The 17,638-nt window shown below is 40.0% G+C and overlaps 2 protein-coding genes across 4 annotated transcripts; both read right to left on the reverse strand.

Moving 5' to 3' along the window:
- Positions 1-902: 902 nt before the first annotated feature.
- rabggta (Rab geranylgeranyltransferase subunit alpha) lies at positions 903-7,716 on the reverse strand. Its single transcript, XM_068319313.1, has 17 exons — positions 7,600-7,716; positions 7,252-7,285; positions 6,992-7,102; positions 6,705-6,829; positions 6,413-6,600; positions 6,029-6,286; positions 5,769-5,852; positions 5,589-5,671; positions 5,255-5,350; positions 4,504-4,609; positions 4,370-4,421; positions 4,191-4,279; positions 3,973-4,061; positions 3,775-3,891; positions 3,550-3,663; positions 3,306-3,393; positions 903-1,589 (listed from the first exon to the last, which is right to left on the reverse strand). Exons 2-17 carry the CDS (start codon positions 7,252-7,254, stop codon positions 1,441-1,443), a joined length of 1,752 nt encoding a protein of 583 aa, XP_068175414.1. The 5' UTR covers positions 7,255-7,285; positions 7,600-7,716; the 3' UTR covers positions 903-1,440.
- A 3,057-nt stretch (positions 7,717-10,773) lies between these two features.
- On the reverse strand, positions 10,774-16,713 carry LOC137599089 (putative high affinity immunoglobulin gamma Fc receptor IB). Of its 3 annotated transcripts, XM_068319772.1 has the most exons (9): positions 16,567-16,713; positions 15,334-15,372; positions 14,923-15,225; positions 13,312-13,614; positions 13,138-13,203; positions 12,931-13,053; positions 12,805-12,843; positions 12,519-12,600; positions 10,774-12,379 (listed from the first exon to the last, which is right to left on the reverse strand). In XM_068319772.1, exons 1-9 carry the CDS (start codon positions 16,595-16,597, stop codon positions 12,217-12,219), a joined length of 1,149 nt encoding a protein of 382 aa, XP_068175873.1. In that variant the 5' UTR covers positions 16,598-16,713; the 3' UTR covers positions 10,774-12,216. The 3 variants fall into 3 exon arrangements, with proteins under 3 accessions (XP_068175873.1, XP_068175874.1, XP_068175872.1); XM_068319773.1 differs by having other exon boundaries at positions 12,931-13,203; positions 15,172-15,225; XM_068319771.1 differs by having other exon boundaries at positions 12,931-13,203.
- Between the last annotated feature and the right edge of the window lie 925 nt (positions 16,714-17,638).

The following is a 17,638-nucleotide window of genomic DNA, read 5'->3' on the forward strand; positions in this document are numbered from 1 at the left end:
TCCAAAGATTTGGTTTGGGGAAAAACACCTGTAAAATTAATATCCTATCAGCATCTGCTATAGGGTTTCTATTGCTAAACTTCCTCATGGTAGCATATTGTCACTGTCACTACAACCCAGAGCACATGTGTCCTACAATCATGTTGTTCCATTTTTGGAATGGATAGGATTTCTGACGATGCCCCATCAGAACCAATCAGGACACTGTCACCTATTAATCAACCTCTTTCCTATGGAGTGGTCCAATCAGACGTCACATCACACAACCGCCGTTTGCACCTGAAGTAGTTTGTAGCATGTTGCTGGTGTCAAACGATGGAAGTATTGATTTACAAAAATCAATGTTGAGATAAATTATTTACTGTCGTTTCACATTTTCCAGTTATCACATAAATTGTCATCATCACTTTCTGCCTAATGGTCAGAGTCCATTCTGCTCTGGTCGATCTGCTATTTCAAAAACATTGTCGTATTTTTATTACGTTATATGAACAAACCTGACTTGTTTTGTTTATCACAGTGCTCACATATGATAGTAATTTGAATTGTATGAGCACCCAGATGTTAGCACGTAGCTCAGAGCACTGCTGTTCCTGGTTCCTCTGAAATGAGCTGCACACTCATGGTGTTTCTTCACATTGGGAGACAGATTTTCCCCATAAAGTGCAACATTTGTGAGAAACTGCTGGATTACCTCTGCAAAAGAAGGTCGAGCTTCCCACCGGGCATTGGTTTGATAGGACTGAACAAAAACACCTTGACATAAAGAAGAACACATTAAGCAGGAGAGTGGCTCTGAGTCCCGACATACTGTACTTAGAAGATGTGAATCTAGAAGCAGTTAAAACCGAGGTGCTTCTGAAAAGTATGAAGGTGCCTTCAGGAATGCCAACAGAGACCAAAGAAGCTGTGACACAAAGCGGCAGTGACGTGTGTGCTGTTTAATTATTGGATCTGTGGCTTATCTATCAACAGTACAGTGTCATTAAATACATTACACAGCTGTTTAAAAAATGACTTGGGTGACGTTCTGAACATTAGCATAATTTGACTTCAGTGGCTTTCAAATCTCATAGAACAAAATATACCAGCAATGACGAGCGCAGTCCAACAAGTCATATTTATTCCAGTCGGTGTTTCCGCATGCGTATTTGTTTGCTTTAAAAAGGACGCCCACAATTTAAGTAATGGAACAGTGATTCTCTCTCTTTTACACACAGATCTCTTGACATTTCAGTGATGGCTTATAGAGGTTTCTTGACATAAGCTCTGAGGCAGCTAGCTTTTAGACCCTCAGGAAAAATGTGATTGACATTCTTCCAAATAAGTGGGCCAGACAGAACACAAAATGTTGGAAAAACACCCACTTGCTCTTTCACAAACACGTCTGAGAATGCAGTGGACAATAGGTGGATGGGATGATGTGGCAGCGACTCCTAATCAGAGCAGGAGGTCTGTGACTGAAGGCAGCAGCTCTGCCAAATCTGTCGCGATGTTGGCCGTCTGAGTGACAGGGTTACCACGGAGATCAAGGCGCTTCAGCTTGGGGCAGGAGGCCAGTGGCCGAAGATCTGCCAAAGTAGAGATATCTGTGCATTTGGGTTAATGAGAAAGCATTCCGAAGTGTTGTGTCGAGTATCAGAAGCACAACTAATGAGTGGAATCAAACAGGACACTCCGTCTCAACCCTGGTGCAAAAGTTAAAACTGCATGTCAAATTTCATACTGAGATATTAAATCATTTTTGAACGCAGCCTCAGTGGCATGACCTGCAAACCCAATTAAATCCTCATCATTGTACCAGGAGAAGTGAAGCATGGGCAGGAAGGAGCCTGCAGCGTTGCCGTGTTGTTAAGCATCTCTTCCCTTCTTAATGATGTTGTTTGTTGCGTGAAATTGCAGCGATGATTTTATTTACTTTAAGTTTCAGGTGTAAACAAATTACTCATGCATTGAGCTGAACAGTCTTGTTATTGCTGCTATATGCTGAACTCTGTCTACCCCACTTTTTTGTGCAGGAACTTTATATAACTCTGGTCACACAGTCGGCTCAGGAGCTGAATGACACATTTCTTTAGTCACTCATACACAAACAATATACACAGAGTTGGAAGTGGAATATAGTGTGGAATTATACAGGCTAGGTTAGGCTGTATGTTAGGCTTACTGACAAAACATACCATTTATCTGCTGCACCTTCAATAAAGAATCTTAGCCCATTTGTTGTGAACTAAGGCTTCCTGTCCTGTTATATTCCTGGTTTATGTGCAGCAAAAATGTTCTTCAAATTCCACTAGAGATTTCCTACTGGACCCAAGTCATATGACTGTAATGCTTGCAGAATTATCCAAAATGTCTGACTGTAAGCCTTAGTGGACTTTCAGGGTCTTCATTGTCCTTTTCAAATGACAATTGATGCCCAAATTTCAGGTTCCTCACTGAAGTTTTCTCAAGCACTTCTTGATACTTGATGGGTCCTCTCGAAGCATCTCTACATGCTTCAGGTTTCCAGTTACTGAAGAAGCAAATAATCACAGACCTACCTCCACATCTCACTAATGGTATCTACTTCATTTCTTCCTCCTCCAGACACACCACTGAACTTTAGACCTCTCAATCTCCACTTTTGTTACAATTCACAGACCAACATCCCAAAACTTCAGCATCTTATCCAGATGGATTTTAACAGCTGGGTGCTTTTGGGCGAGCAAGGGTGAATGTGGGGTATGGACCATGCAGCACATCATGTGAATATATAGCTTTACTGTACGAAACCTCACTCCCTGCTGTCGCCGAGTACTTCTGCAGGTCTTTTCCCACCTGTCTCTGTAAGAATCTGGTGACAGCTGTTAATAATAGCCTCCTCCTTCATCCACATGCAGGTCAGGTAGCAACCGTACCTTTGAACAAATTATGCTTCCAAAGGAATCTTTTCAGTGCTTTTGCCATCTTTGAGGATCATTTTCCTTACTTGTATAAATTAATAACTTATTCCGCAATATTTTGCACAGTTCCTCAATATAATATAGAAATTTAGATAGTAAGATGCTGAAGTATGCATGTGAATGTTGGCACAGAATTTTAACAACACCTGATTGGACAATGCATGCTGGAGTGAGTTAGTGACTTGAAACAGCTGATAAATATTAAATTTTCCCAGTAAATCTGAGAGTATGTACTGGTAGGTGAATATTTTTTCTGTCAATTATAAATCAATAAAGCACCAGGATTAAGGCAGATCTACATTGACACATTATCCAGAAAAAAACCCTGGGGAATATGAGTAACTTGATTAAAAAGGATACTGTTGTTCTTCAAGAGGACTTCTTCCAATTTGGGAAGGTGATGAACTCCTTCCAGGTTTCCTATTACGTTGTTATCAGCCTCCAAGACCTGAGAGTATGAAGTGATGTTGTAATGTAATGTTGCAGAAAAAAAGCAATCACTAGCTTTCCTCTTGTAATCTAGTTTGGAACATCCAAAGAAAGTAAAAAGTAAAAATGCTATCATGCAGGACAGATAAATGGATTTGGATTGCAGGTTTATCACCTGAAGGCACTGCAACATGGCGAACTGAGGAGGAAGCCGCTCCAGACGATTAGAGGACAGATTGATATGGGTGACCAACAGCAGCTGGTCTAGGTGGCACAAGGTGGTTAAGTTCTGTTTAAACAACACAGGAGAGACAACTTTACACAGCTACATGACAGAACGCTTAAAATTTATTGTATATCAAGCAACACAATGGGGTTTTTTTCTAAATTCTGAACCAACCTTGTCAGTGATACTGAAGACACGCACTTCAGCGTACTCCATTTTCAGGATGGTGTTCTCAATCATAAATTTGCTACAGAGGTCACTGTAATACCCAGACCGCATGGAATCCACGTCCTGAAGGGGAAAAATGAGCCATTAGTTCATAATGTCTATTTCCCGGTCAGCACCATTACCTACTGTGTAGTCAGTACCCACTTTCAGTGTGAGGAAATGAGCAAGTGTCTCCTTTTCATATCCCAGGGGGTCTAGCGCCCTCATCAGGAGGATAATTGTCAGTAAACACCCTGTCAAGACAAGAATAATGTTGCACAAAATGAAGAGCAGCAGTACGCTTCTGTGTTGTTATGTGGTGCTGGTGATTTTGTTCCATTAAAAGACAGGAACCCTTTGGATGTTCATTGAAACATACTTACACTTATTGAGTGGCTCCAGTTCTTGCAGCTGATTACAAGACTGTAGCTCTGACTGCAACACTGAGGTTTTTTCCACTGAGAGTTCACTCCTAAAGATAAAGAGTTTTACTACTTAAAAAACAATATACCGGTATATATCTGTACCTTCTCAATACGGCCTAATTTCTCCGAGGTAATACCTGAAAAGTTCCTGATTTGTAGCAGAGTCCCGACACCAACTCTCAGTCCGCCCTTTGGAAATGAAACAGAGTGTAAAGAAACTGGAGGAAAAGTGCATTGGAACAGATTATACATAAAAATACACATGTGTCACCTGTGTACAGAGCACAGTCTCTGTGAATGTGTTTTTCAGTCCAGTGCACGGTTAGATTGTGTTCATTTGTGATGTCGCTGATAGTCCCCGGAGGAAGATCACAGATCTGAGATAGCGTTAAGTTAAACACCTGCCAGTGAACATTATACTGTAATTTTCATAATTCTGTTTCAGCCAATTAAAAGATTGAAAGATTGGAGCACGTCTAACCGGTTTAATGAAGACGTCAGCTTCACAACATTCTCAATCTATAATCCTACCCTACAATTCTACTTGTCTGGATCCAGCTGAGTCTTCTCTCAACGTGCACAACACACTTTGAACATGGAATTTATTCATTGATGAATTCATATCAGTTACAAATCTCACATGGTGGTACATCAAATTCGATGAAAATTGACAATCCACCCATAAGCACAACATGGCTGAAAGATAAGTTTGTTTATTCTCTTTCTAAAATGTCATGATCACTCTGGAATTAAAACTTTTCTTTTCTTTTCATTTTGATCAATACAGACAGTCTACCTTCTGAGAGGTAAACTGGAAGAAAAGTTCCAGCCAGAACGTTCTTGATTTTTCTTTGGCTTTCTTCTTCAGGCTCTTTGAGTTTCCTCATATAAAGGTCAGTTTTGTCAGCGTGGGATATGCAAAGACTGGCGAAGGTTTGTTGAACGAGTATCTGCTTCAACCTAGAGCACACAGTGCCAGACATTTATGTCGGGGTCAATGACCAGCCAAAGGAAAAGGATACCCACACAGGGCTGTGTTTAAAGCGAGGATGAACGGTCCTCCACTCCACTCTCTGAGGCTGACCATCGAGCACCAGCAGGAGACCGACAGACTGTGCCTAACAGAACGGAGGCAGAACATTTTCAAAACACTCGATGTTTCAACTTTAGAATGCATCACACAGTCATCATAGAGAACTTTTATGTCTGACACATCCTTCAAATGTGGAGGATTTAATGTAAGACGTGGAGATGAATAGTGGCTCCTTTTTGCTATATGGTGTACTGATGTTTTTAAGGTCACTGCATTGTGATTGACAGCATGCTTTTAGTTGGCAGACACAAAATATTGCTCACATTTACAGGCCTGGAAAAGGCAACAGCCACTCTCTCCTCATCCCGACTGACATACACACAGCTTATCATCTCCTCTCGTTCCGCTGTTGAAAAGTCAGAAAACGTAGGATTGCGCAACTGCTGTTTGGTAATGATGGACAGTAAAGAAAGTGTTCAGTAGAGATAAAAAGATTGACATACCTCTTCCAAGCAACCATCGATAGTAGAACCAAGCACTCTGGTCGTTTGGGTCAGTGAAAAAGGCATTCTGTACAAGCTCATATTCTAAGAAAAAAAGATTGGGTTCAATAAGAATCAAAATTTCTTGAATTGCACCTCACACCACGTAAGATCCTGGTTACAGCCAGTCAGAAGCCCAAGACTGCCCCCTGGCGGTCACTAGAAGGCATTCCTGACTAAACAAACAAGCCATTCCATTGCAGTTTTTTTTAAAAGTGTACCTTTAAGGAGTTGCTCCTCACAGACGCGATGAGAGTGGGTTTGTGGAGAAGGTGGAGGGGAGGAGTGGGAAGCTTCACGGCATGATGACGGGGGTTCAGGGGACTCTGGGTGAAGCAGTGGCAATAAGGTGCTCCGATAGTGCCAGCTGGAGTAGTTGGAGAAGTTAGAGCCAATAAGACGATCTGTAAACCCCAATTCCTGATCAACAGGCACTCCAAACGACTTCACAACCATCCTGCGATAATCCCAGCAATGAACTGGAGATGGAAGAACACGGTGTGATACATCAGGGAAACATTAAATAGAGTCCTTGGTTCCGATTAAATTTGTTATGAATTACCCAGATGCCTATGATTTTCTCGCTTTGCTTTTCCAATACTTACAGTTGCGGTCATCCAGGCTGAGGCAACGATCACAGAGGCTCAGCTCTCTGGCCCAGTTTGGTCGAGGCAAGCGTGCTGAGACCCAACCTCGGTGATACCAGCTGCCGTAGGACTTAGGGTTCACCTTCAGGCACGACTCTAGAAACAACAGCTCAGCTTCATAAACCTTTTGTACTTCATCCTCGTCCCTGGAGGAGACCAAACAGATATGGTCAAATATATGATACTTGATTATTCAGGATGCGTCACGCTTAAAAACTATGGTTGATGAGAAAGCAGATAAATATCTAACTTCACAGTCTCCAGGTGCATAAGAATCTCTCGTCTGTAGTTCCAGAGTGTTGCAAAGTCAGGATTGGATGAGAGTAGCTGTTGGGTCAGCTGGAGTGCTTCCTCATCACAGACACCCTCTCTCCTCTGCCATACAGGACAACGGCAACGGTGTGAGGCAAAGATATGAACGATGAAATGCTTTTTATTTGTTTTTATTTATTTATTTTATCAGTCCATTTTTATCAGTAACGATGCATGTATTATGTTTAAAAAAAAAGAAGAAGATAAAACGTGAATGTAAATAACCTTAGAAAAACAAGCATCTCTTGCAGCGACGTATATCTTCAGTTTCTTCTCTCGCTCCTTCTTTTTCTCCTCCTCCTGTTGTGCTGTCGTTTTAATCTTCACTCGGCCATGCTGTTAAAGAATACACAATGCAGCGTTTAAATAAGCAGGGTTCACTCTGAGGGTAAATGTAAGAAATCATTTCATTTTGATGAACAACACGAACACTGTATTATAACTCTATATTTGAAAAGGAATGGTATCAATTTGGAATCTCTTACCATCCTTTCCGTTTGCGATGTCGTCCACAAATGTCTGTTTATAGTAGATAAGGGGGAGTGTTATTCAGGGTTAGCCCTGTAATGACGTCCACATGAACTGACACAGAGGTAACGTTATAACATGCCGACATTGTTCAGTCGAGAGCTGATCATCGGGTCAGACAATTTGCAGAAGGGTTGAAACACTCAACACTTAAGCCTCAGTTTAGCCTGTCAATCACCGTAGCTAACACATCACCAACACAGTCGAGCCAGCACAGAATACAAACAGCCTACGACGGAATATACTATTTAATTAACGTACTTAAGAAATAAACACCGCACTTGTTAACTTCATTAAACACCCACCGTATTCGCTACTTGAGCTCTTTTTATGCTTTCCAGGTTTCAGCTGGATTTGTCATGTCACCACCAGGATGTCTAACACTACAATTTTACTTCCGGATCCGATTCACTTCCGTCGTGTGATGATGACGTCAGATGGAGCGATGAACATTACGTTAAAATGTTACGGCGTCTCGCTTGACGGACACATTAAAATTAGACGTTTAGAGCGTGGAAATGGTTTGTTGAAGGTTCAAAATGAATGAATTAAGCTACAATGAAATAAAATTTAAGAACTATTCTTACACATAAAGAACAATTTTTTTAGTCTGTGCAAAGAACAGTCTTGATTAGTCTGTAGGTCAGAAATTAACATTTTAAATTTTTTTTAATACATTTTCCTTAAAGAAAAAGCCACATTTTTCTTTCAGTCATTATAATACAGAAATTGTATAAAAATGTACATTACGTTGTATAGATAAACATCCCCTTAATAGCAAATGACACCACCCGTGTTTGGCTGTTGTGAATACATGTTAGGTAGGTAGGTAGGTAAATTAAATTAATTATTAAATTCAAGAAAACTAAGTAATAATTACAAAAAGCGAGACCAACCAACCAAATACAGGCATCAAACAAACATACAGTATCTTCTTCTTCAATCGATAGTAATACTGTTCAAGAAGCAGCTACTGTTCTTTGCTGTAACATCAGATGTCGCTTAAAACTAGAATTTGGTTTCTATAAAATTACAAAAGACCTAAATAACTTTAGGAACATCTGGTGTCACAAAAATGTCCTATGCACTTTAGTTGATGATCAACTCACTCTTGCAAATTTCCTGATATAAGGCACTAATTTTTAAATTGTATTTCCTTTTATTTATTGGTTTTTAGTCTTTTTGAAGCCCTTTAGTGCTTTCATCTAATGTAAAATTGTAAAATGTTTGAATGTGAGTGAAGTGTTTTTGCTGGTGAAGTGTGACCTTCCCATCTCTGTCTCTCTGTATTACCAGCCTGTATAGATCAGTCTCTCCCTCCTTACTGTCCAACCTAGCATACAAGTCATCATAAGCCCCTTGCTTGGCCTTTGCTACCTCTACCTTCACCTTACGCTCCCTGTACTCCTGTCTACTCTCCTCAGTCCTCTCAGTGTACCGCTATATAAGACTAAAAGTTTTTTGGTTCCAAATGATGTATTCAAAAATTGAGACCATGGCTTTTAATGTCCACGAGCCGATCAGAGCTCAGAAGTCCCTACTCTCTGTAAATAACACCCTCATTAAAAATGTTGAGAATTTTGATACCACAGATGAGTGATTACAAACAGCAAAGTCTGTCGACTGCCGCTCTACACGTGAGAATTGCCTCAGTGTTCCAAAAGTGGAATGAGTTGAAACACTGTCTGACTGATGAAGATATATCTGGATACGCCTATTAAGATCCTAAGTGTGATCAATCCTCCAAAAGATCAAAAATATCTGGAATGGTTTCTTGCAAAAAGATTGTGACCAAGGGATATGTGAGAAAAGACACTCCACCCGCTACTGAGAAAGGCATAAGCGCTGCCTCATAGGTCCAGGGGGAGATCAAGTGGGCTTATAGAATATTGAATGACAAGCTGCGCGTTATCATACATACTGGTCACATAGCAGACTTTTGCCAAGCAAAGTATATAAAATACATGAACCATGTATGTGGCTTAGAGAATAATGGCTTACAAAAGCGGGCATTACACGACAAGCATATACCGCAAAAAAACCTGGACAGCATTTCATATCCTGGTGCCCCCTGAATAAAAGACTGCCTCTTGAAAGATGAAGGAGAACTCCACACTGGTTAATTTTTCCACCACTTGTGAAGAAATAGAGACTGACTGTTTGACCAAGAGTTATATTTTCACTCACTTTGTAAAGCAGCTTCTTGGTTTGATGATAATGCATTTTGTTAGTAAACCTGCAAAAGAACCGTCACAGAACAAAGTATTCAGGAGATGTTTTCAGGGTCGTGACATCAGGTGTCTGCTACTTTTTTATGTCTGAGAGTCAAGGAACACTTTTATAAACTTGACTTTGTGTTGCTCCTCTGGGATTTTATGGAAGTTATTTTGGGGTTTATTATTAATTTTCTATTAACATAGAACCAAACAGTAAGATGAGACAAAACATAACAAGTTCATTTTTTACAGAATGACACTGACCCAAAAATAAATCATTTCGTGGCAACATTAAATGAAGCTCAAGATGAAAAAATGTCAAAAATCCAGCTAAATTAGCCATGAGTGACTCAACACCTCCCACTGTCACTAGTGCTTCATGATTCATGAGAGAGAAAGTAACACAGAAATGTAAAATAAATTGACTAACAAGTCTATGTTCATTTAACCACAAATTATAACTTGAAACAGAGAAAAAACACTTAAGAGTGCTGTATTTTAAAAACAAACAAACATAAAAACACTAATATGAATACTTTAATGCTTCACTGATGCCCAGATCATCACTAGTAAATGAATGACTAATGAAGAACCAAGACATGAATTAATGACAAATCCAATGAGGAGTCCATCTGATCAAGAGACTGGGTCATGCAAGAATTGCTACTTGTTAAGTCTGTGATTAAATAAATTTAAATTAACATGATTAATTTATACCAGCAATTCATGCAGTGATTACACTGATTTGTGTTAAAGCTAATAACCACATACATGTAAATATGTTTTTAATGATCAGTCCATAGACATCAGTATTCTTACTAATAGCGATGCTCATGTCATTAATTATATGTTTTAAATGAACTGAAACAGCAATTTCTTGGGATGCTCGCAGTGACATCATTTGTACAGTATGATCAGTCTTATTCTACATGTTTTAACTCTTAGCTAGAGCACACTGGTCACAGTCCATCTCCACAATTATGTTTACCTGGAAACTAATTCAGTTACAATTCAATTAGAGCTTTTTTTGTACATTTTCAAAGAGGTTAATTGCTATCCTGCTATCTCCAGGTTTCACTGGCTCTGTCTCCTCCTCATCCAATCAAAACGTTTCCACCTATACATAAACAAATCATTTACAAGCTATCAAACTTTAAATGCTCTCTGTTAAGATGAGAAATTACACTACTTCACTGTATGATTTTTATGAAATTGTGCCAACATGCTGTGTCTGAATGTGATGCAGAAAGATGTGAAAAAAGAAGAAGTATTTATTCAATGACTTCAGGGACAAAACCTGACAATTATAGCGACATTGAATTAAATACAAAGACATACAAGACATCAAGACAAAGCAAACAATTATATGTGAAGTCACAGGCAACACGCTGAAAGGAACTAAAAACGAGATTTTTTTTTCTTCAGTGAACACTATAAAGGACAGTGTAAAGAAGTTGGTTGACTTCTCTACTTTTTTCTGTGCAACATCATGAACTACTAAAAGCATCCATCCATCCATCCATCCATCCATCCATCCATCCATCCATCCATTTTCTTCCGCTATATCCGCGGCAGTGGGTCGCGGGGAGCTGCAGCCTATCCGAGCTGGCATAGGGCGTGAGGTGGGGGACATTCTGGACACTCCGGCATGCGGCGCCGCCCCAACAATTCAATTCAAGACCTTTGAATGACTATTTTATAGTTTGGCAGCTGATCAACAAATTGATTATGGACTACTAAGTACTCATCAGGTGCATTCAATCCGTATTTATTGTGGTGGCGTTGTGGTCCTGAATCTGTTCCATCTGAGGACGTCTGTGTGGAGTTTGTGTGCTCTTCCAGTCGTTGTGAGTTCGCTCCGGCCTTCTCCAGCTTTTAATAGGATCAGTGACTCTGGATGTATTTTAGGTGTGAATTGTTGTTTGTCTTTCTGTCCTATGATAAATACGGTGTTCCCCTCTGACCTCGTGCGTGGGACAGGCAACAGCAAACCTGAACAGAATTAGAGTTTTAAAGAAAATTGATAGATGGATTTCATATATTTCTGAGACAAAGGAACAAGTGAGGAATAGCTACTTTATTATTGACATTTTTTAAAATCTGAATGAACAGATTATGGTGGAAGGAATTAGCAAATCATTTCTGACAGCAACAAAAAGTAAAACATTTAGTATGGTAGACCATATCAATTTTGTAAGCATAAAGCATTCAGCTGAGAATTTTTTTTTTTTTTATTGAATCAGAAAACAATTGGTAAGAATAAGCAGGGTTTCTTTTTTCCAAGTGAATGCAATTAATCTCTGTTTCACATATTGAAAAGTTTTTCAAATAACATTTTCGCCTAAGTTGCGTAAAGTATGATTTGAGGATTATTTCTTTCTCCACTACAAAAATTTATGAAGCAAAAATAATACTTGTGTTTTTAATAAAACTTCTAGATTTGCTCTTAAATTATTGCACCAATTCTGTTTTGACATTTTGTTTTAGTTCAATAAATTCTTGAACTTACCAAGCAAACCTTTGCTAACTACATGCAGGACAATGACAGACATTAAAAAATGTCAGAGATCCAGTCAAAGATCCTTGTGACACCCCTGTTTGAATTCAGTTACAACAAATCGTTCTACTGTCAGGAGCAACATTGACTGAATTACGTCAAGTCTTTATTCATTTTATATTTTCTATATAGTTCAAACGAGTGACTCTTTAAGTGCCGGGACACAACTGTTTATCCAGCAGCGAGGACATTTCTATCCAGGAAAGGTCCCACTGCACTTCTGTTGTATCTTGCTTGGTTGCTGGAAGCTCCAACGCTGGCTGATCTCCTCTAGAAACAGGCCAACAACTACGGGTGCAAATCATCTGGTACCTTCACATGAATATAACAATCAGTAAAGCATTTACTCAGCTGCCACTTTCAATTGTGAATGCTGCCAAAAGTAGATATCTGTCAAGAGATATTAGAGAGCGGGAAGTGTGCTGACAATTTGATTGATAATGTGACTAACCTGTAGCGACACACTAACCAAACAGTTAGAGGAATGAGGAACAAAAGCACAAGTATGCATGAGACTGTCCATTTCCAGGAGCCTGATGAAGAGAAAAAGTTGCATTAGTATGATTGTATCAGGATCAGACCAGAGTTACAAATACTGGACACATACAGATGAACAACTTCATTACATCCCTGTTAAATGATGACTCATTATGTTCATCTTTGCTCTTATCAGAAATGGATGTCGTGGATGTCAAGCTCATGTGAAATGATCGCATTAACAAAAGGAAATGTTTTACCGCTCCAGGCTCCAGTCCCATTTGTTGGAGTGAAGTCACCTTAAACAATAACGATGGACATTTGTCATTGATCAACAACACAGACTAAGATCTTATCCTAAATGGAATTATAATCACAAAGCTGACCTTGGGCCGCTCTTACTGACAACCAACTTTCTGGACTTTCCATCTTTCTGTCCTGGGATGCACACTTGTAAAATCCTTCATCGTCCTGTGTCACATTCTCAATTGTCATCTTTATCATTCTGTCTGAAGATGAGGAACTGTGAGTGAAGACTTCTGCACCATTTTTAAAGAAGGTTGTGTTACGCTGGTTGTCTGTAGAGTACTGACAATGCAAGACCACTTCTTCACCCTCGAGAACAGGGAAGGCAGGAATCTTCATGATAATGGTTCCAGCTGTTGGGCAAAACAAATGCTGTGGACAAACTGCTTTACAATTATGTTTCTCTTCTAATCATACTCCTGAACACGGGACTGAATACATCCCTGTTAAATGGAACTCACCGCTTACTGTGATGCTGACTCCATTGCTGCGACCTTTGGCACCTTCACACCAGTACAACCCACTGCTTCCACTGACAGCAGTGAACACACAGGCTCCAGACTTCTCTGCACTAACAACCCCCCCAAGTGGTGAACACTGATCTACGTAGGGTAGTCTTTTCCTCGCTGTCCGTCCCAGGGAGAACTGCCTCAGCATCCAATCCGATGACTTGGACTGAGACACGGGACACTGCAAAGTGAAAAGCTCCCCTTTGAAGAACTGCCTGGTGCTGGGAGTTAAAGTCAGTGAGGGAGGGGGTAGCTCTGAAGGAGAGGACGAGACAAGTGGAGGAGAAGAACAGCAGAAAGAGAAGACAGTCAGATGAGGTGTTTCGTACTGTTTGCACAGGCAATTCTTGACTCTGGAGGGACTGAGTCAAATCAGCCCATCACTTCCTTGTTTCTCTCCTTCAGCAGGAGTCAAAACCAACCACATCAAATGTTGCATGGTGGCTAGAAGGAGCCTGACCTCTAGGCCACACATAGAGAGACAACCACTTACCACACACTCACACCTACAGACATATTGTTCACCTAAGCTGCATGTTTTTAGATGTGGGAGGAAGCCGGAGAACCTGGAGAGAACCCACACAGACACGGAGAGAACATGCAAACTTCACACAGAAAGGAATTGAACCCGAAACCTTCTTGCAATGAGGCAAACAGTGCTACCCACTGCACCACCGAGTCACCCCGGTTTGTAGTTGTCATTGCAAAATGTAACCAGTGTTTGTTTGGGGGGAAAGCTGTCCAAAATGTGTTTATGGGTTTCCCTGGTGTGTCTCTCCACATGGTTCACGCCTGAGTAAACTTTTCACCTTGATTGCAAGAAAATATTTCTTTGCCTATTACAACAGCACATCCTCATCACTCCCTGCAGAAATATTGAGGTGATGAGTACACATCTGAAACCCCTGGCTCATGTTTTGTTTTTGTTTTTGTTTTTTTACTCATATGGGCCTAGAATGTGTGCTCTTGTTGTTAGTATTGTCTTTTTTTCTTTTTTTTTTTAACTGTGACCAACACATATCACATAGAATTAGATCTTTTTAAATTGACATGTGTGCCTCTTGTTGATCAGGTGAATGTGAACAGTCAAAACATAAAGCACATGTCTAATGCAAAAGCCAGGAATGTGTTACAGCATGCAAACCCAAACATAAATTTAATTTTATACCAAAGACATTCTTATAGAAGAATAATAATAACTGAAAGAAATAATCGACCAGCTTGAGAATTTAACTGGATACTAATGAAGACACACTTGAACACATTTTCATAGAGGATACTAGACCACAAGAAAAATGAATAAAGAAAATGCATTCTGACTTTCTATTATGGTGAAAAAAAACCAAATAATCACTCAAACTATAGTGGAAATTTTGAAGTATGGATGTCTTATCAGGTGACAGAGAGTTAAGCAATAATACGTCACTACATTCATTTGAAGATTTCAGTCAGGTTTGTATAAATGTTGTGGTCACCATAGCAGCAGATGTGTGTTCAAACTTTCTGGTGATTACTGGAGGAACCTGATCCCTCACTGCAGAGCTCACAGCTCCTATTCCTTACCTGACACACTGATTGTGGTCAGCTGGCTAAGGAGCACCACAGAGGTGTTGTTGTTCTGCCTTCCCTCCGCTCGGCAGCTGTAGCTGCCCGCATCCTTCCTTGTTACTGCGATGATGGAGTAGGTGTCACTGGAGACCAGGTGCCTGGGGTTCGGGGTTGCTGCGGCATCTAGTTTGTGCCTGAACCATTGGTAGCTCCACATAAAACTGGAGTTTGACCTCACTGTGCACTGCAGCAACACACACTCACCAAGGTAGATGTGTGACCCCGGAGGCCACACGAGCACACTGACTTTCACAGTCTCTGCAGGAGGACAAGGACTTCATTATGGCTTTCTCTTTTTCTTGTGTGTGTGTGTGTGTTTGTATACAGGTGTGTGCCATTTGTGTATGCCTTAACAATCTTCAGTACCTTCTGATGTCGAGACTTGGAGGTCAAACGCAGCTACACCTGAAATACGGAGAGATTGCTTCACACAAACAGCTCACACGCCCACACATCTCCTTATGGCCTCATGTGCTACCACAGCTTGTTCCTGCCACATTGGTGTCAGTTTGGTTTGTCAACAGTCTGCTCTGATAATCAGGAGTTACATGTATTAGCATGAATACCACAGACACCTCAGATGGTTTGCCCCCACACGGTGACACACAAGTCAGTCGTGGCCCACTGGTGATTTTGAAATATATAACAAAGAAATTCAAAGGAGTTTATCTCTGCGGGAGATTTTATGCATGTATCACCATCAAACTAGTGTATTGAAGACATGCCAACATTCTCACACAGAGTCACAGCACGGCTACACAACGTGAGAGAAAGGAGCTCTTCCTGCTCCTTAATGAGACTGTCAGACTGTTATCATTCTCATGGGATGGAAGGAATGAACACTCGTTTGTTGTATTTCCTGTTAGATAACGTACAAAGAGAACGGTGCAATGAAGAAATACATCCATAGTCTCCCAGTTTATAATCAATGGCTGTCAGGGATGGAATATTCAGCATAATAATTTGGCCACCTTGTTCAAATAATTTGCATTAACCCTGCTCACATTTTGGCTGTGCACATCATTTTCATTTATCACTATCTGAGCATCCTAGCTTCAGGCTAACAGTCCAGTCAAATATATAAGCCTGCATGCCATACCGATATGCTGATACAGTATCTGCATCAAGTACAAGAGTGCAGCTTTAGGTGTAGATCAGCAAAGCACTGACAGCTGGACTCAGACGGAATTTTCTCCACAAGCTATTGGATGAAGATCTTGATATTTTTCTACTATGCGTTCATAGAAGCGTCTGGTGTGAATGCAGGAAATCATTACACCCTCTAAACTATTGCAGTATCGTACACCAGTGTACGACCTACTATCCATTTCTTTTGTAGGAGATGAACAACGTCCAGCGTCAACTTAGCATCACCATCAAAAACTCCAAAAAAATAAGATTTAAAGAAAAATCTAAATACAACAATGTTTATTGTAATTAATTTGTGTAAAACATTTGGAATGTTTCATTTTGACAGATATTCAAGACGTAAAATGATCACATACATATCAATGTCTAGAAACCAGCCTTCATTTTGATGTCAAGGGAAATAAAATGCAGGCTGGTGTCATTTAATCAGATTTTATTGGTGTTACTCACACAGCAGTGAAGAGATAAAGACGATGTTCATTGTGTTGAATGTCCAAAATTAGACGTACAGCATCTCTGTAATCCGTTATTAAAAAGATGAAACATGACAGTAATGAGATTTTGTAAGATTTCTACCACTTTCCGACCACTTGAGGAGGAGTCTGAACTCACTGCCGCACCAAATTCCAAAACAGAGATGGGCATCTTGGTGGAGACATTTCCTTCCTTTGTCCACCAGTTAATAGGCGGAGATGTCAGAGAGCAGAAGTCAAGGAAAGGCCGAAGGCAAAAACGCCAAATCAAAATACGAGCAATTTACTATCAACAAGCAGTTTCACAGTTTTCTTGAAAAAAGAAAGAAAAAGAAAACCTCTGCTTTGCCAATGCCATCGTCATTACTAACACCTAAAACATGCTGCAAATGTTTTTCACACCATATTTCAGATTTTCTTAATTAATTTAGCTTCAGATATGCTGATGACAGCAGGTCAGTGATGAAATCTGTCTGTGCTTTTCACACTTTATTATAAAATATATATACACCATCTTGTCTGAGCCACTGATTGTTTACTTGGGTAAAAGCTTTTAGATCACACATTTCAAACCCAAGGTGCCAAATGTCAAATGTGGCCCGCCACACCATTTTATGTGGCCAGCGAGACAATAAAGGGTCAGAGTGTCTAAAAATAAATAGGTCAAATATGTGGTTTCAGCAAAACTACATTTCCCACAATACAGCAATGAAGCCCATTTTAACTCTGACAAAAACGTTTTGATGTCCTAAAGTTGATGTGTTAACTTGTGTTTGATGTTATTTTTCTTTATTCACTCGAATAGTTTGATCCTTGATTGATGGACTTTTGTGAGGTTTTTTTCATTGCCTGACACGCTAAAACAATTTATGTTTCGACAGAGGAACAACAACCATATTTTTTTCTGTGCTACTGTAATGTTTTCAACTTGAATAAGTATTAAGTATTTCTTTTCCCGTTAGTTGGTGACTTTATGTCAGATGGTCTCACGGAGCCACATCCCGCGTCTAAACCTGTTCAAATTCTCAACTACACACACAAACACACAT

The sequence above is a fragment of the Antennarius striatus genome, chromosome 7, assembly GCF_040054535.1.
Source record: "Antennarius striatus isolate MH-2024 chromosome 7, ASM4005453v1, whole genome shotgun sequence".
NCBI classification, from domain to species: Eukaryota; Metazoa; Chordata; class Actinopteri; order Lophiiformes; family Antennariidae; genus Antennarius; species Antennarius striatus.

Bases quoted from the DNA above. Each gene is read 5' to 3' on its own strand.
- LOC137599089 (XM_068319771.1), bottom strand. From the start codon at position 16,597: ATGAACATCGTCTTTATCTCTTCACTGCTGT. The intron at 15,373-16,566 runs GTGAGTAACACC...TCCGTATTTCAG, and splicing joins CTTTATCTCTTCACTGCTGT to GTGTAGCTGCGTTTGACCTC. The intron at 12,380-12,518 runs GTTAGTCACATT...ATTCATGTGAAG, and splicing joins TGGTTAGTGTGTCGCTACAG to GTACCAGATGATTTGCACCC.
- rabggta (XM_068319313.1), bottom strand. The intron at 4,280-4,369 runs GTATTACCTCGG...CTTTATCTTTAG, and splicing joins ACAAATCAGGAACTTTTCAG to GAGTGAACTCTCAGTGGAAA. The intron at 4,062-4,190 runs GTAAGTATGTTT...TTGTCTTGACAG, and splicing joins ACTGGAGCCACTCAATAAGT to GGTGTTTACTGACAATTATC.